We start from the raw sequence: 27889 nt of genomic DNA, 5'->3' as shown, positions 1-27889 counted from the left end.
GTGTCAGTTTCAGCTGTAGTGGTTTGTATATGGTGTCCAGGTCAATGTGTCTGTTGATGGAGTTTGGGGATGAATGCCATGCTTCTAGGAATTCTCTGGCTGTTCTCTGTCTGGCTTGTCCTATGATAGTGGTGTTTTCCCAGTCAAATTCGTGTTGCTGGTTGTCTGAGTGTATGGCTACTAGAGATAGCTGGTCGTGTCGTTTTGTGGCTAGCTGATGTTCATGGATGCGGATTGTTAGCTGTCTTCCTGTTTGTCCTATATAGTGTTTTGTGCAGTCCTTGCATGGTATTTTGTAAACTACGTTAGTTTGGCTCATGCTGGGTATTGGGTCCTTTGTTCTAGTGAGTTGTTGTCTGAGCGTGGATGTTGGCTTGTGTGCTGTTATGAGTCCTAAGGGTCGCAGTGGTCTGGCTGTCAGTTCTGAGACGCTCCTGACGTATGGTAGAGTGGCTAGTCCTTTTGGTTGTGGCATGTCCTTGTTCCTCGGTCTATCTCTTAGGCATCTGGTGATAAAGTTGCGTGGGTATCCGTTTTTGGCGAATACCTTGTATAGATGTTCCTCTTCCTCTTTTCGCAGTTCTGGTGTACTGCAGTGTGTTGTGAAACCTGAAAGCAACAACACCCCCAGATTCTATGGACTACCCAAAGTACACAAACCAGACATCCCACTCAGACCCATAGTATCACTACCAGGGACACCAGCATACAAACTGGCCAAAGAACTACAACAAAAACTGAAACACCTAGTCAGCAGATCCAAACACTCCATACAATCAACACAGGAATTCTTGGACGTCATCAGGAATACACACATAGACAAAGAAGAAACCATGGTATCATTCGACGTGACGGCACTGTTCACTTCAATTGACAAAACCCTAGCCAGAGAAACAATAGCCAACCTACTGGACATACATAACAGAACACAGGAGGCCGAACCTATCAACAAGGACGGCATACTTAAACTACTGGACCTGTGCCTCACCACACACTTTACATTCAACAATCAGATATACGAACAAATCAACGGAACACCCATGGGGTCACCAATCTCGGGACTCATAGCAGAGGCAGTTATGCAAAGGTTAGAACATACAGCCATACCACAAATCCAACCCAAACTCTGGATCAGATATGTTGATGACACTTGTAATCATCAAAAACACAGATATAGAAAAAACACACCGAATCATCAACGCCACACTCACAGGAATCCGATTCACATGAGAAGAGGAAAAGGATAGCCAACTCCCATTCCTAGACGTGTTAGTAGAGAGAACACCCAACGGAGAATTCACCACAAGGGTACACAGGAAACCAACACACACAGACCAAGTCTTAAACTATGAAAGTAACCACCCCAACACACACAAACGAAGCTGCATCAGGACACTATTCAAAAGGGCCACAACACACTGCAGTACACCAGAACTGCGAAAAGAGGAAGAGGAACATCTATACAAGGTATTCGCCAAAAACGGATACCCACGCAACTTTATCACCAGATGCCTAAGAGATAGACCGAGGAACGAGGACATGCCACAACCAAAAGGACTAGCCACTCTACCATACGTCAGGAGCGTCTCAGAACTGACAGCCAGACTACTGCGACCCTTAGGACTCATAACAGCACACAAGCCAACATCCACGCTCAGACAACAACTCACTAGAACAAAGGACCCAATACCCAGCATGAGCCAAACTAACGTAGTTTACAAAATACCATGCAAGGACTGCACAAAACACTATATAGGACAAACAGGAAGACAGCTAACAATCCGCATCCATGAACATCAGCTAGCCACAAAACGACACGACCAGCTATCTCTAGTAGCCATACACTCAGACAACCAGCAACACGAATTTGACTGGGAAAACACCACTATCATAGGACAAGCCAGACAGAGGACAGCCAGAAAATTCCTAGAAGCATGGCATTCATCCCCAAACTCCATCAACAGACACATTGACCTGGACACCATATACAAACCACTACAGCTGAAACTGACACCCGGAAGCGGCAAGAACATCCATCAACAGACACATCGACCTGGACCCCACATACAAATCACTGCAGCTGAAACTGACACCCGGAAGCGGCAAGAACAAACCAATATAAATACCGGAAGAAACATCAAAGCAGCGCTTCACACGAGGCTCCAACAGCACTGATGATGTTCCCTAGCCAGGGAACGAAATGTTTGCAGCAAAAACTTCCAGCTCGGCGAGCAGAACCACAACTTTGAATTTTTCCAAGTGCCCATCTACACTATCTTTAAAAACAGCTTCGAACACCTTCCCTATGACAGATATTAAGCAAATAGGTCAATAGTTTCGGAATTTCTGTCTCCCTTTTTGAAAAATAAATAATATCTTCCCCAAGTCTAGGGAAGTTTGTAAAATAAAAACAAATACATCAACTATCTCACCAGCCAAACTTTTGACCTGCTATCCATCTTTGCAAAACTATGGTGCTTTTTCAATAATTTTGATACTATATTTAACATTTCTGGCTAAGCAGAGATAGTGAGTCCCACCCTTGGATTTTTTTCTTTCTTATTGTATTTAATGAGTGTATTCTGAAATGTCCCCTTAAATATCAGTCACTGCGTTCCCATTCACCTATTCCTTAAACTAATTTGCCAATTCACTTCTGCTACTGCTTTTGTGCCTTCACAATTGCTCATTATTTACATTTTGAATACCAATCTTGGACCCATTTCTCTCTCTCAAATTAAATGTAAAGATCAGTTATAAGGATTGCTATTACCTACTGGAACCTTCCCTGTGAGGTCATTATTTACCCATCTTGCTTTTTTGGTCACCATAATCGAACCAGAGTAAAGGCTACTCTCTCATTAGAGAGAAGCCACTGGTGGCGATTTAACCTGAGGGCCACCAGACCTCAGGTAAGAGAAGAGGTTGGGAAGGAGAGTCCTTCTTGGTAACCCTCAAACTGGTGATAGGAAATGAACCCAAGCTGTTGGCATCACACTACTCTGTAAACCAACAATCCAGCCAACTGAGCTAAACCGATTACCCCTATTGTTACACAGTAACAGAACTAGTAAAGGCATCTCTCTGGTTGGCTGCAAAATGTACTGTTCTGAGAAATTATCCTGAAACCTTTCTAATAATATGCCCCCTGCTGGGCTACCTTTGCCCATCTGACTTTTCCAGACAAAAGTCCTCCACAATTATCTTCACACCATTCTGACAAGCACCCATTACTTCTTTCTTCATATTCCATCTTACTGTGTGGTTACTGGTAGAGGGCCTATTCACCAATCCCACAAGTAACTTCTTGTCTTTATCATTTCTCAATGTAACTTGAACCACTTCTACATCCTCCTTGCTTGATTTTAGGTCATCCCTGTCTATTGTGCTAAAAATATTATTGATTAACAGAGCCACTTCTCTATCTTTTCCTACTTTCTGTCCTTTCTAAAATTTTGATTGTGATGCCCCAATCTATGTCATTTTATGTCTGTAATAACACCTGAATTATGTTTACTTGTTTCTCTTTGCATTATTAATTCTTCTGTTTTATTTTGAATGTTGGGTGCTTTCAGATATTTAGCCTTCAGTTATGTCTTTTTACTAATCTTGTAACTTTTAGCCTTGTCTGTTGATCTATTCTTAGATTTATACTCTAGGGTGGGTTCTCATTTCCCATATTAATATCTTAATCTCTTGCTTTGTCTTTATTATTTGATTTACCACACCTTCCCAAAATTGAGTGTGTGCCCCACAATTTATTTATTTTAAAAAAATATTTTTATTGGAAAAGCATTTTTCTTTACAAAATAATAAAATTACAAAAATATGAAAATATAACATTGTAACAACAAAAACACTAATAACAATAAACAATGAACCAACTACTCACTACTCTACAAAAGAACTCACGCGTACACTCATTACATATCTGTAAATAAATTAATAATGCCGCTTAGCGTAACAAGACTTCAACTCTCAACCTTCAAGAGCCTCAATTATTAAACCCATGTTTGCTCGAAATTCTTCCTCTCAGGACATTAGGCTTATTAAGCCAAACTACCATGGTTAGACAAAAGTGCTAATTAAAGTGGCAGACAAATCTCCTTCCGAATAATTCAAAAATGGCTGCCATGGCCTATCAAAATTGTCCATTTTCTGATGCACCATGTTTGTAAGGAATGCATTCCATAATTAACTTACGCCATCCCGACAGACCGGGGGGTTCTCAGACAGCCAGCACATCAGAATTTTCTTCCTCGCACAAAAAGTGAAGATGCTCAAAAGCTTTCTCCCATGTACATCTAAGGGAAATAAATTCAGCAAATTCAGGAGAAGAGAAACCGGTTCCACCTTGACTTTGGTCCCCGAGACCCTCCATTACTCCAATACATATGGAGCTGGCAGCACGACCACAAACAATGAGTGAGGGTACCTTATTTATTTTACATTGGGGCACATTGAATATGCATCCTGCTTAGATTTTGCAAGACAATCTCAGGCCATATGAGCCCTATGAAGAATCTTTAACTGCATAGCATGGATCCTATTACATATTGAAATCTTCCTTCCACTCTCACAAATGTCCTGCCAAGATTCCAGAGTGATCTCCACTCCTAACTCTCTCTCCCAGACCTCCCGTAATTGCTCAATGTCACCAAAGGAACCTTCCCCCAACAAATGACAGAGAGTACTCACTGAAAGAGTGCTCTTAGCCTGAACCATCCTCTTTTCCGTATCAGATCTAGAACACTCAGTTACTCTCTTTATGGATAAAATCTCTCAACTGAAAAAAAGCAGAAGAGGTCCCTGCTTGATAACCCATACTTATGAGTTAATTGATCAAATGACATTAAGGTTTCATCTTCAAACAGGTCACCCAAACATGAGACCCCCCTATCTGCCCAGGACTTAAACCCAGGATCCATTGTCCCTGGCTGGAAACCTGGCATACTGTGGGAGTGTGGAAAGATGTTTTAGATATAATACCCTCCATTTGTCTCATTGCCCTCTATGCTTTGACAATGTTAATAACTACTGGATTGCAGCAATGTTCTGCAATTATCCTCATTTTATCCAGAAACAGCAGGTTAATAAGAGGGAGGCCTGGGAGGCCTCAATGTCCAACCATATCAGCACTGAGTTTTCACAGACCCAATCACTCACTAAAGATAAAAGGGAGCTCAGTTAATATCTTCTGACATCCGGGAGATCCTTCCTCCCAACCCCTGGGGCATTTGTGATTTTGTAAACCTGATAAGGGGACCCGTATGGAGTCAAATAAAAGAACTAAACCAACCACTTAACTTCTGAAACATTTGTCTCAGAAAAAGCATGGGAAGTATCCACAGAGGGTATAATAAGCGAGGAAGAACATTTATTTTAACAAGAGCAACTCGACCTACCCATGATATTGGAAGAGCCCCCCCCCCTCCCCACCCCTGTCTTTGAAGGTCTTGTTTAATCTTGTCAAATAAATGAACAAAATTAGCCTTGAAAAACTGATCAAAGCTAGGGGTAACAGAGAGGGTCAAATAAAGAAAGCCTTCCTGTGCCCACTTAAAGGGGAACCCACCTTCAATGTCTGGCATTCCCCTAAGACCCCAACCCCCATAGGCATAGCCTCCGATTTTGAAAAATTGATCTTGTAACCTGAGAAAAAGTCAAATGAATTAATACATAGTATCAAAAAGGGCACCGAACCTGCCGGGTACGAAAGAAAAATGAGAGCATCATCCCTATCTTTGGGGCAACTATATTAGATTCCCCACGAATGGCCTCTGCCAATGGTTCAATCACCAATGTGAAGAGCAAAGGTGAGAGGGGACAGCCTTATCGACTGTCCCTACCAATGTTAAAATTATTTGACCTTATACCACTAGTGAAAATCGCAGCCAAAGGATACTGTAAAGGACCCTTACCTATCTAGTAAACACTTCAACCATGCAAAACTGCCTCAGAGTATAAAAAAGATATGGCCACTCCACCAGTCAAACACCTTCTCTGCATCCACGGAAACCGCCAACCCTTGAACTGGCTGTTGCTGGCATACTTCAGCCATGTTAATCAGTCACCTGACATTATTAGAAGATCTGTGACCCTTTATAAAGTCTGTCTGGTCCTCCTTAACAATAGGGGGCAACACCCTTTCCAAGCTCAATGCCAGAATGTTGAATAAAATTTTAAAATGAGTTTAAAAGCGAGATGGGTCTGTAAGAAGCACAGTCTTCCAACTCTTCCCGTTCTTGAAGATAAGAGAGATAAGAGAAATCCCAACTATATGAATAGTTATTCATGTCTAGCATCGATCCTGAGAGTATGTTTACAAATTCTTTCTAAAACTCATAGGGCAAGCTATTAGGGCCAGGGGCCTTTCCATGTTGAAGTTGCCTCACTGCCTCCTATATTGCTTGGTTAGTTAGCGCAGCACTAGGGAGAGACACACCAGGAAGATCCAAATTCCTAAAAAAAACTTCATTTTATCCTATATGTCCTCACAGCACTTAGACTGGTAAATCAGAGAAAAACCTCCGAAATGCCTCATTGATCTTTTTAGCATCGTAAGTAAGAGTCCCATTCCCTTCCCTAATAGAAGCAATAGACTGGGAGACATTCTTCTTCCTGACCAAATATGCCAAGTATTTATTCTGCTTCATGTTAGCATGGTGTTTAAGGTGGATCGGAGAGCTGTGATCTATTGCAGCTTAGTCACTGACAATCTACTGTAATAGGTAAAAACATGTGCAGTCTCAGCTGCCTTCAGTCGTCCTCAAGCAGATATTGCTGCTCTCCCTCTGTCACTTCTGGCTGGCAGAGTATGAGATAATTATCCCTCTATCATAGGCCTTAGCAGTCTTCTAAAGAATGGACAGATTACTAGCTATACTGAGTTGGTGGCCAAAAAAGCTTCAAATTCCCGAGAGAAGTCTTCTACAAACTTGCCGTCCTTGAGGATGAAGGAATCCATTCGCCAGCACCATCACATCACCCTTAATCTTAACCATTAAATACGCCGCTGCATGATCTGACACCAATCGAACACCAAACCTAAAAAAACTGCCGCAGAGTTAGGAAATAATCAATCCTTGTGTGGCATTTATGAGGAGTGGAAAAGAATGTAAAATCCCTGCTCGTAGGGTGTAAACATCCCGAAACGTCTACCAACCCAAGGTCCACACTAGATCACCCAACTGCTTAGATTTTGAAGAAAGCTTTGGGAGGCCTTTGGACATTCTATCCAGCACAGAATCCATAAGGAAATTGAAGTTCCCCCCCCCCCCCAATAATATGCTTTGATGCCAAGGCCATCAGCTTAGTGCATCAGTCAGAAATTTACGAGGGTGGGCCAGGGGACAGTAGACATTTAAAAGAACATATTCCTCGCCATGAATAAAGGCCTTAGGAATAACAAACCAACCATACTCACAATCTATTAAATTAAATGGGAGACCCTTCCGGACAAGTATTGCCATTCCTCTATTCCTAGTACTAAAAGACGAGAAAAACAAGCAATCAAACCCACCCTGCTGTATCTTCAAGTGTTCCTTGTCATTAAGATGAGTCTCTTGTAACAGGGTAACATCCATACTCTCCTTTCTAAGGGTCAATAGCACTATTTTTCTTTTAAATGGTGAATGAATCCTTCTGGTATTCCAGATGCACCATTTAAGAATGCTGCTAACCATGATCCTTTACAATCACCTTTGACCTGCCGAGAGGAAGAATTTGTCTTACAACACGCTGAGCATACTCAAAAGGAAACTAATAGACTCTATTTACAAAAAAAACTAACTACAAAACCTGGCAGGTACCTAATATGGGACTCTACCCTTTGCCCACAGAGGACACTTGCGTTTCCCACACACCTCCATCCCCTACTTCCAGCTCAAACCAAAATCCAAACCCAAGCAATGGAAGAAACTAAACGAAGGACATTGTAAACACAAAGGAAAAACAAAAACAGTGAGCACTCTGCCCAGCCACCACGATATATCAATACCACTCCAGCTCAGAGAAATAAACACCAACAACCGTTTCTTTGGGAAAAGAGTGAAAATACAAGAAATAAAAGCAAGACAGAAAAAACCCCAGACACTGTTGTCCATTCCATAAATACATCGACATTATTTTAAGGTGTCCAAGATGTTTTTGGCTTGCTCCAAGAAATGAAATGACCGCACAGTCTCCTCGTAAGTAATACGAAGTAATATCTCATTTGAGTATTGAATACCGAGGTCCTTTAACCTCCTCTTAACCTCATCAAATGAATTCCTTTTAAGGATCACTGCTGCAGAAAATTCCTGAAGAAGCTTTATGTTAGTTCCCTGATAGGTCAGGGCCTACAGATCTCTCCCCAACCTTCTAAAAGTTTCCATGACTCTTTGCTTGTCCCTGTCACATTGAAATCGTATCAGAGCTGGGCAGGGGTGCAGATAACTGAGAAGATCTGCACACGCAGTCCGGTGAGCTCTGTCAACCTTCACTCAGTTTGCCTCGGTATCCCATCCAAGAAATACCCAGCCCAGTCTTCAAAAAAAACTTGCTGGCTGCCCACCTTCTACTCCCTTTGGCAGGCCGACGACTCAGATATTTTTCCTCCTACGTCTATTTTCCAGGTCATCAACTTGGTCAGTCAGGGTCTGAACCTGCTTCTCTAGGGCATGGATCGGCCCCGCCAAGGACTCCACCTCAATCTCCGATGCCGCGGTCCGCCACTCAACATCTTCAACTCGCTTCTGGAGCCCTTCCAACTCCTTCTCATGCTTTTGCAGCATGGCTGAGATGGGCTCCAGTTGATTACGAGTCTCCTCCCTCATCTCCTGGATCAGCTGTTGGATCGCTCTGAGTTCCTCCCCGATGTGCTGCTGTGTGGGCACTTCTTTCACAGCTGCAGAGGGAGCTACAGCTGCTTTCCAAGTTGCAGTTTCAGGCCCGACCACTGTTTGAGTGTCCCAAGTATTGAGACTTGGCCGTTCGCTTTCCCTTAGTCATTCTCGCACACTTGAAAAAGGATTAAAACAGTTGTTTTACCATTTAACAATAATTTTTTCCAAAAGGTGGGGGTGAGAAAACATTACTACCTTGGGTTGTGGTGCAGAGCTCAGCAAGGCTGATCTATTCAAATCATCACCATCTTGAATTCTCCCCCCCGACAATTTATTTTAAAATCCTTTCTACTTCCCTAGTTATGCTACTCAATAGAACTTTGGTGTGAGCATGGTTCAGGTGTCGACTGTCCCAACAGTATAGCCCCATTTTCCTACACACTGGAACCTACTTCTACTGTACCAGTCTTTGAGTTATGCTTTCATTCTCTAATCTTGCTTGCCAATGCCAAATTGAATGTGCCTTAGATGATAATCCAAAGCTTATAACCATTAATGTTCTGTTTCTTAATTTTATGCCAAGCTCCTCAGAAAAAAAAATTTTGGAGGTTTCTTTTCTCGTTCTGTTTTTGTCTACATGGACCACACTGACTGAATCTCATCCCTACTACTTTAAATTCTGCTCCAGCCCTGAATAGGTGTTCTGAACCCAAGTACCAGACAGGAAACAATGTATTTTGAATTCTCACTCTTTGTTTCAGAGAAATGTCTCAACTCTTTCACCATACTGTCTACTACTACTACTACATTCTGTTTTGCTCTTCCTATTTTAAGATTAGATTAGATTAGATTAGATTACTTACAGTGTGGAAACAGGCCCTTCGGCCCAACAAGTCCACACCGACCCGCCGAAGCGCAACCCACCCATACCCCTACATTTACCCCTTACCTAAAACTACGGGCAATTTAGCATGGCCAATTCACCTGACCCACACATCTTTGGACTGTGGGAGGAAACCGGAGCACCCGGAGGAAACCCACGCAGACACGGGGAGAACGTGCAAACTCCACACAGTCAGTTGCCTGAGTCGGGAATTGAGCCCTGGTCTCAGGCGCTGTGAGACAGCAGTGCTAACCACTGTGCCACTGTGCCGCCCAAATGACTTCTTGTACCGCAGTGGTCAGTCAGCTCAACCACCATTTAGTCCCTACTCTCATCCAAACAAGCTGAAAGAATGTCAAGCCTGTTGAAAGACTGCAAAGGTTGAGGCTCCAGCACTGCTGTCCTCTGCGTCCTCTTATTTGCCTCAGTTACAACCACACTCGTCTGCCTCTAGCTACTTAACCAATCAGAAGATCCTGTTCTAATGTGTATGACAGCCTACTGGTACAAAATATTCAAGTTACTTTCCCCCTCACTGATGTGACACAGTGTTTGTAGCTCAGGTCTCCACTTGGTGACTCTGAGCTGAATTTCCTTGAGCCACAAACATTTACCAATGACGTGTATAACCTGTATCACACTGGCATCCAGGAACTCCCATGTGTTGCTCCCATGACAAGTTACCTGTCCTACCATCTGTAATGTGTTTTCATTTGCTGCTTTATTATTTTATTCCATTATTAATTTTCATGTATTTTATGAATCTTAACACCAGCTGTTGTACTATCTTTGAACCTTGCAAATACAATGGACCATGACCACTTCCAATATCCTCACCAAACAGCTATCCTCATCTCCTGTAATAGAGTAAGAACCAACTTTAATAGGGTGAAGAAAATGTAAAAAAAATGCACCTGTTTTTCCTATTCACCAAATCCCTTACTCAACTACTCTCAGTTATAGAGTCATAGAGTCATAGAGGCTTTCGGTCCAAACCGTCCATGCCGACCAGATATCCCAACCCAATCTAGTCCCACCTGCCAGCAACTGGCCCATATCCCTCCAAACCCTTCCTATTCATATACCCATCCAAGTGCCTTTTAAATGTTACAATTGTACCAGCTTCCACCACTTCCTCTGGCAGCTCATTCCATACACGTACCACCCTTGTGTGAAAATGTTGCCCTTAGGTCTCTTTTATATCTTTTCCCTCTCACCCCTAAACCCAAACTTGATTGAGTTTTTTGAAGAAGTAACAAAGAGTCCAGAACTAGAAGGCATAGCTTTAGGGTGGAGGGGAAAGATATAAAAGAGACCTAAGGGGCAACTTGTTCACACAGAGGATGGAACATGTATGGAATCAGCTGCCAGAGGAAGTGGTGGAGGCTGCAACATTTTAAGAGGTATTTGGATGGGTATATGGATAGGAAGGGTTTGGAGGGATATGGGCCGGGTGCTGGCAGGTGGGACTAGATTGGGTTGGGATATCTGGCCGGCATGGACAAGTTGGACCGAAGGGTCTGTTTCCATGCTGTACATCTCTATGACTCTATGCCCTCTAGTTCTGGACTCCTTGACCTCAGGAAAAAGACTTTGTCTATTTACCCTATCCATGCCCCTCATAATTTTGTAAACCTCGATAAGGTCACCCCTCAGCCTCCGACACTCCAGGGAAAACAGCCCCAGCCTGTTCAGCCTCTCCTTATAGCTCAAATCCTTAAACCCTGGCAACATCCTTGTAAATCTTTTCTGAACCCTTCCAAGTTTCAGAACATCTTTCCAATAGGAAGGAGACCAGAATTTCACACAATATTCCAACAGTGGCCTAACCAATGTCCTGTACAGCTGCAACATGACGTCCCAACTCCTGTACTCAATACTCTGCCCATAAAAGAAAGCATACCAAATGCCCTCTTCACTATCCTACCTACCTGCAACTCCACTTTCAAGGAGCTATGAACCTGCACTCCAAGGTCTCTTTGTTCAGCAACACTCCCTAGGACCTTACCATGAAGTGTATAAGTCCTGCTAAGATTTGCTTTCCCAAAATACAGCACCTTGCATTTTCTGAATTAAACTCCATCTGGCACTTCTCAGCCCATTGGCCCATCTGGTCCAGATCCTATTGTAATCTGAGGTAGCCTTGTTTGCTGTCCACTACACCTCCAATTTTGGTGTCATCTGCAAACTTACTAACTGTTGTCTGCTCCAAAGTCACACTCACTGTTAGGTTGCACTGAGATGCCTGTGTTTATATGCTCAGGTTAAGTCGGCCCTAGACACAAAACAAAAGGCTATGCTATTTTCCTTCTTTAACTAACTTCTCCCCACTGCAGAGCTTCTACATCTCTGCTTAGCTCAGGATGAAGTTTAAAACTTAAACAAGCAGCACTATGTTTCTTCACTTGCCGTACTATTGAAATTGTTCAAATGCCAAGTGATCATTGATTAATCCCTTGGGTTATTCACAACCCACGTCAATCAGAAAAGTCCACTCACTGTCACTTTGACAGTGATAATGAAATATATATTCTGAATCAGAGAACAACTGAAAAATATAGTACCTTTGTGTTCCAACTAATCTCAAAATCAGTCGATGCACTCCGTAAACCAGTGGTGGGGGTAAATAAAGGCAGCAGCTATGTGATGTGTCACTCAACACATGGTATCATATACATTTGAGGACAGGTGTAGCAAAACCCACCCTCACAATGGCACACAGCAAGAAGTAATAACTGGTGTTTCAACAACTTATTTAGGATTAATAATTTATTAAAACTGTCAGATATCATTGAGTTTTGGATCCATCAGCAATTCCCCTGTGTTCTTTTAATTTGCTCCAAGATGAATGAAGAGACAGATGTGACATTGATATGTTTATCTGTATTATTTAGTATCTCACACACTGTTAAGGAAATGGATTGCAGAAAATGGGTAAGAATATGCCACTGGACTCTGCTGAATAACATTGGCTTGAATCTTTGATGTTATTTTTGTGATACTCTCAGGATGAATGTCAAAGTGAGAATGGTCATTAGACCTAACTAACCTCATCCATCCCAAAAAAGCATAGTTACCATCATTGCAGCATTTGTTTGTTAAATCATTCCGGGATTATTATCTTTATTGTCTGATACAGAAATCCTTTTATGTCAATGGATCATTTTGTGAACAATAGTTTCCTGATATTAGACTTAATATGGCCTTTTACCAGCTAGTTCTTGGGCCCATTGTTCTATTATCGAGGTTCGGTTTGAAGTGTAGGGATTGCCAATTTAAGATTCCTTCTGATGTAGGTACTGGCAAGCAAGGGGAAAACTGGGGAGCAAACGAGTCAACAAGATGGACCCCCAGCACTTAAGTATGGCAGGCAAGGTCAGCTGAGCTCATGATAGTTTCAAGATGAGAAAAATGGAGTTCAGGGTGACTTGGCAATGGCAGGCCTGCTCATCCAATTTTTTGTCCTTCATTCTGATATAAGAAACAATTTCAGGTGGAATTATAGAGAAAAATCCAGCATTTAAGGCTCCATTTTAACATTCACTGCCTGGCATAAACCAGGCATAGAGCCAGTTAAACTAAATTGAGAAAATCCAAACCCAAATTGCCATTTGAAATTGCAGGCAGCAGGGACACTTACTGCTGATCATATAGCATCACCTCCAATTCTCTTGCCTTCTGTTCTGACATGACAGTGGGAGTCATGTTGCAATAGTGCCCAGCTCACTGGCCTGTGTTAGCAGAATTACCTTCAATGGTAGCCCATCTTACAGAGAGTTACATAGCTTATACAGTGCATCCACTCCTGTATTTGTATTGCATTTTACTTCAGCAAACCCCATCATCCTTCTCTTCCTTTCTCCCTCACGTACTTAAACACATCAATATGCCAGATTACCTGTGATCCAGGAAACTCAGTCAGGGTACAACGGAATGAACAGATATCCTCCTTTATTCTGTCTCTAAATGAGTGAATCTGAGGGTGAGGATCAGCCATGACCCTTTCAATAATAGAGCAGTCTTGAGATGGCCCAATACGCCATGTTCAAAGAAATTCCCACCTGATCTATTGCTATTGTGTGCTTAAGAAAGTTTGAGAATTGTGTTGACTCAACAGCAGCTTTATGCTGTAGCTCATACCTATTAAACACTTGGGCTAGGACTCCCTCAAACGTATTTAACTCAGGAATGTCTTGCTCTGTAAGAGGGGATGTATGGTCTCAGTAGTTTGAGAAAAATTTGATCCCATGTCAGTGATTCAAAACAATATTAGTTCACACCCAGTCTCTTCTCTCCCAATAATGTATGTTAAATTACAGTAAGTCTAACTGGAGTGTTAATGCAGTCCTTTGTAAATGTAATCCCTACTTTGTGTTCCTATTCTTTTCGTTAGAGACAAGCAACATAATCCACACCCATTTCTAACAAACACAAATTTTCAATCTGAAATATCAATGAAAATCATTCAAAAACAAGAAAGCACCAAGGGTGAAATGGAGTGTCAAAGTGATGTGACAGAGAAGAAGGTGAGTGTTAATTATGCGATCCCGGTACAACACCATTCCTCTCTCAGCTACCTTCCCCCAGCGTCACACCCCCTCCTATTTATCTCTCCACCCCCTCAGTTCATAAGCCTCATTCCTGATAAAGGGCTCTTGCCCGAAACATTGATTCTCCTGCTCCTCGGATGCTGCTTGTCCTGATGTGTTTTTCCAGCACCACACTCTCAACGCTATTCCTCTGAAGCCAAGTGGGGAGCTGTCAGCTAACACTGAGCATTCTATGTGCAGCAGTTAACCCATTTCTTACACACTATTCCAGTCTTTTATACAATAATATCATCTCTAATGTAGCATGCTAATTTTGTATTAGCCACGCCTTTTCTTAAGGAAGAAGTTCACAATGTCCTAATGCCTTTTCAGTAGGTAAACATATGTAAATGGTTAGTTCTGACTATTGGGCGGTACTCTACTACATTCAAATGAATATAATAGCATATAGTTTTCCAATAAAGCAATACAAACAAGGAGAGAGGATTTCTTCTGCGTAGCTTTAACAAAAATATGTGGGTCAGTTAGCTAAGTTGACAGCAACAGCATGAGATCAATTCCTGTACTGGCTGAGCTTACTATATAGGTCCTATTTCTGAACGTCACCCTTTGTATGAGGCATGTTGACCCTCAGGTTCAGCTTATCACCAGTTGTCTCTCTTTCTCTCTCTCTCTCTAATCAGAGAACCATAGTGATTGTACCTTTTCTTATTATAAATATATTTGTCATAGATGAGTTTTAATTTTGATGCACACAGAGTACGCCTTCACATTGTAAATTTTAAATATTTCACACCATCATAGATTTTGTCTACTCTGCAACAGCATTTAAACTTCCTCCATGAATTGATGGAGGTAGTGAGGACTATAGATGCTGCAGAATCAGAGTCGATAAAGTGTGGCACTGGGTAAAGCACAACAGGTCAAGCAGCATCAGAGGAGAAAGACAGTCAATGTTTCAGGCTTGACCTAATGAAGTGTCAAACCCGAAACATCAACTCTCTTACTCCTCAGATGCTACCTGACCTGCTGTGATTTTTCTAGCACCAGACTCCGTGAATTCAAGACTGTACATTGCAGATTTAAAGCCTTTGAAAAACCAAAACTGAAACTTCTTTGAGAGTACTAATTTCAAAATGGTTCTGTTGGGTTTGGGCTTTCTGCATGTCTGATTTATACTCCAGTCTCTTCCATCGTCTCCAAAACTGAGATCTGCTGGATCCACTGCTGGAAGTGGATATCTAAGTCTAAGTTGACCCCACCATTTTTACAGGTCTTCAGAGATATTCTGACTCAGCAGTTCTCCAGACCTTAATCTACTTCTATTGACTGTGGGCATTTCTTAAATTCTGAATTTAACACTTGAAGGATATCCATTCAACAAATTACAGAACACCAAGCTCTCAGCTCCACAGTAATTATTACCACAAGAAGCAAGTAGAAATTTTCAAACAATGAATTAAGTAATAATCTGTATTCCTGGGACATATATATTAGAAAATGCTCCAAACAGCCCCTGCACATTGATGAACATCAAGGCATTTTGGAACGCTTTTCTGTACACCTATGCAGTAAAATAAAATGCCCTCAGTTCCAAATTAGAGACTTCCTGTCAGTTATTAGAGTCATAGAGATGTACGGCACAGAAACAGACTCTTCGGTCCAACCGTTCATACCGACCAGATATCCCAACTCAATCTAGTCCCACCTGCCAGCACTCAGCCCATATCCCTCCAATACCTTTCTATTCATATACCCATCCAAATGCTTCTTAAATGTTGCAATTGTACCAGCCTCCACCACTTCCTCTGGCAGCTCATTCCATACACGTACCACCCTTTGCGTGAAAAAGTTGTCCCTGAGGTCTCTTTTATATCTTTCCCCTCTCACCCTAAACCTATGCCCTCTAGTTCTGGACTCCCCAACCCCAGGGAAAAGACTTTGTCTACTTATCCTATCCATACCCCTCATGATTTTGTAAACCTCTATAAGGTTTCCCTCAGCCTCCGATGCTCCAGGGAAACAGCCCCAGCCTGTTCAACCTCTCCCTATAGCTCAAATTCTCCAACCCTGGCAACATCTTTGTAAATTTTTTCTAAGCCCTTTCATATTTCACAACATCTTTCCAATAGGAAGGAGATCAGAATTGCATGCAATATTCCAACAGTGGCCTAACCAGTGTTCTGTACAGCCGCAACATGACCTCCCAACTCCTGTACTCAATATTCTGCTGGTTACACAGAGGTTTGTTTCTCTATTGCTTTCTGGTGATATCATGTGGCTGGCAAATTGGAAAAAGACAAACTACATACACCTTGATCGTTTTTTGCTTCGCAATTTATATGTTTCTATATATTTCAAGACAAGTAGGGACAGGCAATAAATGCTGGCCAGCTAGCGACACCATGAGTGAATACAAAAAAGTATATATTTTGATATTGAGCAGAATGAGTACACTCCTGAAACTGTGCCGCTAACTTCAAGACAAGGTACCCCTTCAGCAAAATTATAAAATTCAAACCTTTTAAATAGATTCATGATTTGTTGCCCATAATGCACAGATCTCTTCATCCAATATTGTTGCCTCTTCCTGGGATCTGTACTAAAGGAGCACATTCCAGTCCTACCTACTGTCTGGCAGGTATAGGAGACACTGGTAGTATAAATGGTGGCTGAGTTTTTGCTGTGTTTTTGATGCATTCCCATTCACTGCTATTTCAAATGGACACCATGGTTAAAATCTTCCAGGCTTCAAGTTGCAGGAACCAGGCAGTTTGTCATTTGCTTTAATCCCCATTTGTGGCTCTTGCGCCCCATATTAAAAGCACGCCTGCCAACTCTCAAACAGATATAAAATTGCTAATAGATTTGAAAAGAATGTGCGTGTGAAAAGCTATTTTGCTTTTTTTTCCAGAAGGAGTTAATTAACACCATTAAATGTAAACTTCAAAAGCTTCAGGAAGTTAAAGCTGACTTAAATGCGGATATCAAAAGAAATAGCACACTTGGTGATGACATCCAGGCCTGGGTGAATGAAGTCTGCACGCCTAATGAAGTCCAGAAATACAACACATTCATTGAGGATCTGGACAAGGTGATGAACTTGCTGCTGTGTCTATCTAGCCGTCTGGTGCGAGTGGAAAGTGCCCTGAGTAAAGTCAGTGAAGCCACTGACGTGGAAGAGAAGGTTTGTTTTAATAATTAAGTTATATTCAGTTTGACATTTTACTTCAGCTACTACTAAAGTCCAGGAGATCAAAATATTCTAATTGTTATTACCAGAATATTTTAAATTTCTCAGTGATCTTAGCAATTGATTTATATAGATTTTGGTGTCCCTTTCTTGTGGTAATTAAAGTACAGAGGAAGGCATAATTGGGACATGAACAAAATACTGTACAGTACTTTCAAGTTTCACAACATCTTTCCAATAGGAAGGAGACCAGAATTGCACGCAGTACTCCAACAGTGGCCTAACCAATATCCTGTACAGCCGCAACATGACCTCTCAACTCTTGTACTCAATACTCTGACCAATAAAGGAAAGCATACCAAACGACTTCTTCACTATCCTATCGACTTGCGACCCGACTTTCAAGGAGCTATGAACCTGCACTCCAAGGTCTCTTTGTTCAGCAACGCTATCTAGGACCTTACCATTAAGTGTATAAGCCCTGCTAAGGTTTGCTTTCCCAAAATGCAACACCTTGCATTTATCTGAATTAAACTCCATCAGCCCCTTCTCAGCCCATTGGCCCATCTGGTCCAGATCCTATTGTAATCTGAGGTAACCTTGTTTGCTGCCCACTTCACCTCCAATTTTGGTGTCATCTGCAAACTTACTAACTGTTGTCTGCTCCAAAGTCACACTCACTGTTAGGTTACTGAGATGCCTGTGTTTGTATGCTCAGGTTAAGTCGGCCCTAGACACAAAACAAAAGGTTATGCTATTTTCCTTCTTTAACTAATTTCTCCCCACTGCAGAGCTTCTACATCCCTGCCCTATTCTCTCTCTAGTTACCCTTTTGTCCTTAATATATTTGTAAAAACCCTTTTGTTTCTCCTTAATTCTGTTTGCCAAAGCTATCTCATGTCCCCTTTTTGCCCTCCTGATTTCCCTCTTAAGTATACTCCCATTTCCTTTATTCTCTTCTGAGGATTCACTCGATCTATCCTGTCTATACCTGACATATGCTTCCTTCTTTTACTTAACCAAACCCTCAATTTCTTTAGTCATTCAGCATTCCCTGTACCTACCAGCCTTTCCTTTCACCCTGACAGGAATATACTTTCTCTGGATTCTTGTTATCTCATTTCTGAAGGCTTCCCATTTTCCAGCCATCCCGTCACCTGCGAACATCTGCATCCAATCAGCTTTCGAAAGTTCTTGCCTAATAGCATCAAAATTGGCCTTTCTCCAATTTAGAACTTCAACTTTTAGATCTGGTCTATCCTTTTCCATCACAATTTTAAAACAAATAGAATTATGGTCGCTGGCCACAAAGTACTCCCCCACTGACACCTCAGTCACCTGCCTTGCCTTATTTCCCAAGAGTAGGTCAAGTTTTGCACCTTCTCTAGTAGGTACATCCACATATTGAATCAGAAAATTGTCTTGTACACACTTAAGAAATTTCTCTCCATCTAAACCTTTAACACTATGGCAGTCCCAGTCTGAAGAAGGGCTCATGCCCGAAACATCGATTCTCCTGCTCCTTGCATGCTGCCTGACTTGCTGTGCTTTTCCAGCAACACATTTTCAGCTCACTCCTAGTCTATGTTTGGAAAGTTAAAATCCCCTACCATAACTACCCAATTGTTCTGAGATCTCCTTACAAGTTTGTTTCTCAATTTCCCTCTGATTGTTAGGGGATCTATAATATAATCCCAATCAGGTAATCATCCCTTTCTTATTTCTCAGTTCCATCCAAATAACTTCCCTGGATGCATTTCCGGGAATATCCTCCCTCAACACAGCTTATTGTCGAGGCTTGCAATGTGGTGTATTTGTGTGTAATAATGAAGGCTCCTTATATTTTTCCTGTAATCTTCCATACGATGTGGACATGGTTAAATGTCAGTATGCCACCATCTCCCCCATTTATACATAGAGCCCTGTCTTTCCAAATAGAAAGAACAAGTACAGGTATACAATCCTTTACCCGAAATCTGAAAAGCTTCAAAATCAGAAGTCTTTTTCATGAAGTTTTTTTCTCCATAGCAAGGTTGTTTGGCATGCAAACAGTTAATCCAACTCCACAACCACTCCATGTCACTCAGATGTGATGTGGAGCATGGCCCAGCGCTGGCAGGCATAGTCTATCTCAGCGCTCATAGTACTTTCAAATTAGTCAGCTGTTCAGTAAAAATTTTTTTATTACACCAACTGCTGGATATCTTGAAATGCATAAAAGTGGATAAATCCACAGGACCTGATCAGGTGTACCTTAGAACTCTTGTGGGAAGCTAGGGAAATGATTGCTAGGCCTGTTGCTGAGATATTTGTATCATAGATAGTCAAAGGTGAGGTGCCGGAAGACTGGAGGTTGGCTAATGAGGTGCTACTGTTTAAGAAAGGTGGTAAGGACAAACCAGAGAGCTATAGACCAGTGAGCCTGGTGTCAGCGGTGGGCAAGTTGTTGGAGAGAATCCTGAGGGACAGGATGTATATGTTTTTGCAAAAACAAGGATGGACAAGGGATAGTCAACATGGCTTTTTGAGAGGGAAATCATGTCTCACAAAGTTGATTGAATTTTTGACAAAGTTACGAAGAGGATTAATGAGGGCAGGGCGGTAGACATGAGCCATTTGGACTTCAGTAAGGTGTTCGACAAGGTTCCCCATGGGAGACTGGTTGGCAAGGTTAAATCTCATGGAATACAGGGAGAACTAGCCATTTGGATACAGAACTGGCTCAAAGGTAGAGGACAGAGGGTGGTGGTGAAGGGTTGTTTTTCAGACTGGAGGCCTGTGACCAGTGGATCAATGCTGGGTCCACTACTTTTCATCATTGATATAAATGGTTTAGATGTGAGTATAAGAGGTATAGTTAGTAAGTTTGCAGATTACACCAAAATTGAAGGTGTAGTGGACAGCAAAGAAGGTTACCTCAGATTACAACGGGAACTTGATCAGATGGGCCAATGGGCTGAGAATTGGCAGATGGAGTTTAATTTAGATAAATGTGAGATGCTGCATTTTGGGAAAGCAAATCTTAGCAGGACTTATGCACTTAATGGTAAAGTCCTAGAAAGTATTGATGAACAAAGAGACCTTGGAGTTCATAGCTCCTTGAAAGTGGAGTCGCAGTTAGATAGAATAGTGAAGAAGGCATTTGGTATGCTTTCCTTTACTGGTCAGAGTACTGAGTGTAGGAGTTTGGAGGTCATGTCGCAGCTGTACAGGACATTGGTTAGGCCACTGTTGGAATATTGCGTGCAATTCTGGTCTTCTTCCTATCGGAAAGATGAGGTTGAATAGTCTGGGGTTGCTTTCCCTGGAGTGTTGGAGGCTGAGGGGTGACCTTATAGAGATTTATAAAATCATGAGGGGCATAGTTAGGATAAATAGACATAGTCTTTTCTCTGGGGTGGGGGAGGCCAGAACTAGATGGCATAGGTTGGGGGTGTGGGGGAAAAATATAAAAGATACCTAAGAGACAACTTTTTCAAGCAGTGGGTGGTACGTCCATGGAATGAGCTGCCAGACGAAGTAGTGGAGGCTGGTACAGTTGCAAAATTTAAGAGGCATCTGGATGAATATATGAATAGGAAGGGTTTGGAGTGTATGAACCAGATGCTGGCAGGTGGGACTAGATTGGGTTGGGATATCTGGTCAGCATTGATGGGTTGAACCGAATGGTTTGTTGCTGTTCTGTATGTCTCAATGACTCTATGACTGTTAAACTGTCACTTATTCCAAAATCTGAAAAATTTCAAATTCTGAAAACCAACTGACCCCAAGGGTATGGATAAAGGATTGTGTACCTGGACACACTGTCTGTATATTTCAGCTTTAGAAAATAGGTGGTAGACATTGTCGAGTTCATTTTTTATGGCAATCCCTTAACTAATCAGAATCAAGCTATGTCATTTACAATTTAAACAAAGTCTGGATGTTAACTGTCAGTCATCATTAACTGGTCCAGTTTCAGTGGCAAAGGCTTTAGCAATCAGAGTTCACTTGACAACTAATTAGAATTCTCTTCGCATGTTCTATAAATGCTGTTTACCTTTACTTTGGTAATTCATGTGAATTGTCCTCTTGAGTGCAAGGTGAAAAGTTGTGACCAAATGTGTCTTTTTTCACCAATAAATGAAGGAAAACCTGAAATTGTTATTGATCAGAAAGAAGAACTTTACTTAGCTTTTCAAAGTTGTTATTGTTGCTAGATTGTTACATGTTACTATACATATCTAAATTAGGAGTGGTGACAGGTTAAATGTTTTAATGTCCCAAATAATATAAACATGCAGCAGAATGGAGGAACATATGGCAGATAAGAATAGTGTAGAACTTTGATTACTTCATGCACTAACAAATTATGTCAGCACCTGTATTGATATAAAAATATAGCTATATTGAGAAAACATATTTCTACAGTGCCCTTTTGTTTTAATGTATAAAATATTCTAAAGTTTTATAACATGATAATTTCACGTAACAACATACAGCTGATATTAGGCCAGATGACTAAAAATTTAATCAAACAAACATGTGTTATAAAGGAGGAAAGTGAGTTAGAAAGGTAAAAAAGTGTAGTAAAGGAATTCCAGAGCTAAGGATATAGGTAGCTGCTGACATGGCCATCTGTGTCAGAATGGTTTAAACCAGAGAGGGATTTTTGAGAAACTAGAATAAATGAGCGCAGATATCTTGGAGTATTCAGGTGTTGGAAGGGATTACAGGATAGGGAGGGAAGTGGCCATGGAGTGTTGCCAGATAATGTGATCAACTAGGTCAAGAAAGACAAGCAGTTTACCATTGCTGCAGTCACACGAAAAGCATTTGTGATTATGAAAAGAATAATTTCAGTACTATAATGTAAAAGAATAAAACAAATATGGAAGATATAGACTGTAGGGAAATAGATGGTAACATCTTGCAAAATGTCCAGATTATGGAGGAGGAAGTGCTGGATGTCTTGAAACACATAAAGGTGGATAAATCCCCAGGACCTGATCAGGTGTACCCTAGAACTCTGTGGGAAGCTACAAAAGTGATTGCTGGGCCTCTTGCTGAGATATTTTTATCATCGATAGTCACAGGTGAGGAGCCTGAAGACTGGAGGTTGGCTAATGTGGTGCCACTGTTTAGGAAGAGCGGTAAAGACAAGCCAGGGAACTATAGCCTAGTGAGCCTGACCTCAGTGATGGGCAAGTTGTTGGAGGGAATCCTGAGGGATAGGATGTACATGTATTTGGAAAGGCAAGGACTGATTACGGATAGTCAACATGACCATGTGCATGGGAACTCATGTCTCACAAACTTGTTTGAGTTTTTTGAAGAAGTAACAAAGAAGATTGATGAGGGCAGAGCAGTAGATGTGATCTGTCTGGACTTCAGTAAGGCGTTCGACAAGGTTCCCCATGGGAGACTGATTAGCAAGGTTAGATCTCATGGAATATAGGGAGAACAAGCCCTTTGGATACAGAACTGGCTCAAAGGTAGAACGCAGAGGGTGGTGGTAGAGGGTTGTTTTTCCGACTGGAGGCCTGTGGCCTGTGGCGTGCCACAAGGATCGGTGCTGGGTCCTCTACTTTTTGTCATTTACATAAATGATTTGAATGCAAGCATAAGAGGTACAGTTAGTAAGTTTGCAGACGACACCAAAATTGGAGGTGTAGTGGACAGCGAAGAGGGTTACCTCAGATTACAACAGGATTTGGACCAGATGGGCCAATGGGCTGAGAATTGGCAGATGGAGTTTAATTCAGATAAATGCAAGGTGTTGCATTTTGGGAAAGCAAACCTTAGCAGAACTTATACACTTAATGGTAAGGTCGTAGGTAGCGTTGCTGAACAAAGAGACCTTGGAGTGCAGGTTCATAGATCCTTGAAAGTAAGATCGCAGGTAGATAGGATAGTGAAGAAGGCATTTGGTATGCTTTCCTTTATTGGTCAGAATATTGAGTACAAGAGTTGGGAGGTCATGTTGCGGCTATACAGGACATTGGTTAGGCCACTGTTGGAGTATTGCGTGCAATTCTGGTCTCTTTCCTATTGGAAAGATGTTGTGAAACTTGAAAGGGTTCAGAAAAGATTTACAAGGATTTGAGCTAGAGGGAGAGGCTGAATAGGCTGGGGCTGTTTTCCCTGGAGCTGAGGGGAGACCTTATAGAGGTTTACAAAATTATGAGGGCATGGATAGGATAAATAGGCAAAGTCTTTTCCCTGGGGTCAAGGAGTCCAGAACTAGAGGGCATAGGTTTAGGGTGAGAGGGGAAAGATATAAAAGAGACCTAAGAGGCAACGTTTTCATGCAGAAAGTGGTACGTGTATGAAATGAACTGCCAGAGGATGTAGTGTAGGCTGGTACAATTGCAACATATAAGAGGCGTTTGGATGGGTATATGAACAGGAAGGCTTTGGAGCGATATGGACCAGGTGCTGGCAGGTGGAACTAGATTGGGTTGGGATATCTGGTTGGCATGGACAGGTTGGACCGAAGGGTCTGTTTCCATGACTCTCTATGACCCTAAAACATGTCCCAACATAGTTAAGAAATAATTCAATAAGTCAAATTGCAAATATGCACCAACTGGATAAATTGATTCTGGCTGCAAGCGTGGCATGGATGTGAAGTACCTGAGTTAGTGAATTTTTAAGCAGTCATTAAGACGTGACCACTTGTGTTCACTTGAACCAAAACCTAGAGTTGCAAATTCTCTTTAAAAATGAATGTGAAGGAGAAACAACATGGATTTCTTTTGATAATTCAAAATGACTTATCATTTATTCTGTGAACGACTGCCTTCATGCTTCTGAAATGTTTTGGCAGAGTTGAATGTGGCATTCAAGCTGAATCAGCACATGCTGTTATTCCATCATCTGGCGTTGAATGTGTTGATTCCCCTACTCTGTTTAGCAGTACAGTAATGAATCTTAGTGAAGAAAAGAGGTCAAATATGTTGCATCAACTACTTAGAGAAGGGATCAACATTCCTGAGCAATAATGAACAAGAAAGTCACCCTAAAAGTATCACATTCTTAGGCTTCTTAGAACTCATAAGCTGATTTGATTAATGCATATCAGAGCTTAATGCCTAATTTGGAAATGCTGGCTGAGGAAATTGGAGTTTTTAACCTTTTCTCATAAACTTATTCAAGTGATCACTGGAAAAATCTGATGGCAAGATGAAATGAGAGATAAAACAAACCAGAACCAAACTCAAATTTAATCAGCATCCTCTGGCCTTTCTCATATTGGCCAGCATTTTGCTGAAGAATGGAAATTTGGTTGAAAGATTCTGGAAGTTTATAACTTTAATGTATAACAAAGAAACTGTGTAAGACACTTGAAGATTTCAAAATATATGCTACTCATCTTGGTGTGTAAAATTACAACATCACTGATATTGATAAAAATTCAATTTTTAAGACTGTATTATAAGTGTTGCACTATCAGAGTGGTCAGATTTTTGTTTGGATAAGACACTGAAACAAGATTAACCCAATGAGGTGAATGTAAAAGGAGCCAGAGCATGTCTTTTGAAATATTGAGGAAGTGCCTGTGTGTTCAGACCTGCAAAGTGCTCCCCATCCCTTAACCACACTGAATGAATTTGGGAATGCTCCTTCTTGAGATTGCCATGATTTTTACTATTATTGTACAATGGAAATATCCTATGATTCCAAATGCAGATAGCTGACCCAATGTTGTTACATTGCATTATCTGATTTACTATTTCCACACCTCATTAAAGTTTATAACAAGCTGAAATCTATATTACAACCTTCTGTTCTGCTAAGCCCTAGGATACTTCCACAGCGCTGCCAAATCTATGAAACCACCATCGTTTTTCAAACTATCAGTGAACTACTAACTGTGTATAACGATGAGATACTTTGTAAATGCTCAGAACTAATGCAGCACTGAGGAAGTACAACATTGTCAGCAGTACACTTTCAGATGAGATATTCGACTTTAAGACATTTGTATTTAAGACATTCAACTTGCAGAATTGCATTTTGTTTTGCTCAAAAACTGCATGAATCCATGTAAGATTCTGTAAATCCCTTTTTTAGATTAGATTCAGCCTGAACATTGGGGCACAGACAGCCTCACACAGGGCACCTCACACCTTGAATGCGTTATCTGGGCCAACATGGCACCTATTGTCAACGTTTACTTGAGAATGTGACTTTAAAAAAGTTCTGGGATTTACGTATGAAAGAACTGAAACCAGCACGGTCATTCTAAAAGCTAAGAGACTTAATAAACAATCCAGGTCTTTTTCAATATATAATTTCAGTTACATCACACTGTAAACATTTGCTATTAATACTGTGTCCTACGATCTTATACTTTACAACCACCTGTTGAAGGAGCAGTGCTCCGAAAGCTGGTGCTTCCAATTGAACCTGTTGGACTATAACTTTGTCCACCCCAGTCTAACACTGGCACCTCCAAACCATTCTCAAGATAGCTCAGCTTTTTAAACAATCAGTGTGGAGTCTAACTGTGTCCCAATGCCATGTCAGACTGACAAACCTTCTGTATAGCTTTACAGAGTTTTACATGGATTCACGGAGTTTTTGAGCAACTGGAATGTAATTCTGTAGAAACAAATTCACCCCATAAGCTTATATGTGTGCCCATGTGGAAGCGACAGATTGAGTGTACATGTGAGTGTGTGCACGTGATAGAATGTATGTGTATATGTGTGTGTGTATGTATGTGTGATGGGTTAAACTGTACAGATGGTTTGTCAGTCTGACATAGCATTGGGAGACAGACAGACTTCACTCCTATTGTTTAAAAACCTGAGCTATTTTGATAATGTAATTTAAAAGAAGCTCTGGGATTTACATATCATAGAACAGAAACCAGCATATCGCATTATAAACGATGAAAGTTTAAATCTAAGATTGTTTACTGTATCACGTCTCCATGACACTGGATCCCTTTGACTATAAATTCTGTGAGCATGATCTTAACCTGCACAACCACTGAGTAAAGGAGCAGCACTGCGAAAGCTAGTGCTTCCAAATAAACCTGTTGGACTATAACCTGCAGTTGTGAGTTTAAACTCTTTACACCCCAGTCCAACACCAGCACCTCCAAATCATGACTTTAAGACAACTTCTCTTTAAAGGCAGAATCACATGTTTTGTTTCATATAGTAGAATGTTCCCATGCATATAACACAGCACATTGTCTGACTTACTACAGCCACTAACAGCAAATGGTTTTCTAGTTAAAAAGATGTTCTGTTTTCTTAGAAATCATTGAATGAAAGGCACCGGACACTCTCTCGCCAGCATGAAGATGCCAGAGGACTGAAGGAACATCAAGACCACCGGGAACGAGTGATCTTCAGTATCCTAACAAACTACCTCGCTAAGGAACAGCTTCAGCACTGTGAATATTTTGTCCAAATGAGAAAAGCTTTACTAATCAAACAAAAAGAACTTGAAGAGGATCTCAAATTAACTGAGGAGCAACTTGAACTTTTTGAAAACATTCTTCAGATATGATTTCATTTTATGAAACTGATTATTAGGTTCCCAAAATTACTCCCATTAATGTTGAAAAGTGATTTAGAAATCCAGCTTACAAAGTAGGTTAAAGCAATTCATTCCAAAACTAGCAAATGTTTACTGTACTCTTATTGTTTCCACGTGAAATAACTGAAATGGACAATTAAATATAAATGAATTGGGGCTACACTGTAAAATTAGAGCCAGCAGATAGCAGATTATTAGTTGTTGATAACTAACTGAAAGCTTTTGTCTATCATTTTGAAATCATGAACCACAACAGCCCAGATTTTGCAGTCAGTGTCAAAGCATTGGAACTTATCATCACACTCAAAGTAAGTTCACAAAGATCCATTGATCTCTGCAATGTGGCTTTCATTTCTGGGCATCAGTTTGAGTCTGCTGCCAAGTCAAGAGCACATTCGGATGTCCATCAATGTTGGTATTATTAAGTTGGACCATCTAATCACATTGAAGAACTCTCACACACAGCAAACCAGGAAATCAAATGCACTCATCATACTTAATTTTGACTGTCATATTGCGGAGTAAAATAATAATTTTGGATCAAGATTATATATTAATGTACAACTATCATGAAATAACTTTAAAAAAGTGATTTAAAAAGTGGATTTTTAAATCATAATAGAGAAATTTAATGTAACATTGAAAATGCATTACATTTTAGTACTTGTTCAGCAGTAATTATGAATTTATTATGCTGTTAAATCCCAGTTATTGCTCCAGGATAACCATTTCCACCATTTGTATAGCAAGACTATTTGTGTGATAAGAAAAGTTCTTTTCAGTTGAATGATTTTGAGTACATTGCATTCTGTAAAGAATTGAACAGCACAGCTCTGGAACAACATCAAATCACTGACAATAACTTCTGGATCTTTGTGTTTTAATTTATACGTATGGATTG

At 41.0% G+C, this 27889-nt stretch overlaps 1 protein-coding gene across 1 annotated transcript in view; it reads left to right on the top strand.

Moving 5' to 3' along the window:
* LOC132823236 (protein Shroom1-like) overlaps window positions 1-27558 on the top strand; it is an 81060-nt gene extending 53502 nt beyond the window's left edge. The window contains exons 6-8 of the mRNA XM_060836876.1: window positions 14102-14234; window positions 17173-17445; window positions 26704-27558. Of these exons, the coding sequence (XP_060692859.1) occupies window positions 14102-14234; window positions 17173-17445; window positions 26704-26958 (661 nt within the window). The 3' untranslated portion in view covers window positions 26959-27558. The remainder of the gene's footprint in view (window positions 1-14101; window positions 14235-17172; window positions 17446-26703) is intronic.
* The last annotated feature ends 331 nt before the right edge of the window (window positions 27559-27889 follow it).

Source organism: Hemiscyllium ocellatum, chromosome 16, assembly GCF_020745735.1.
Source record: "Hemiscyllium ocellatum isolate sHemOce1 chromosome 16, sHemOce1.pat.X.cur, whole genome shotgun sequence".
NCBI lineage: Eukaryota > Metazoa > Chordata > Chondrichthyes > Orectolobiformes > Hemiscylliidae > Hemiscyllium > Hemiscyllium ocellatum.
Note: the sequence above shows the minus strand (reverse complement) of the source record. Positions and strands in the feature narration are given on the sequence as shown.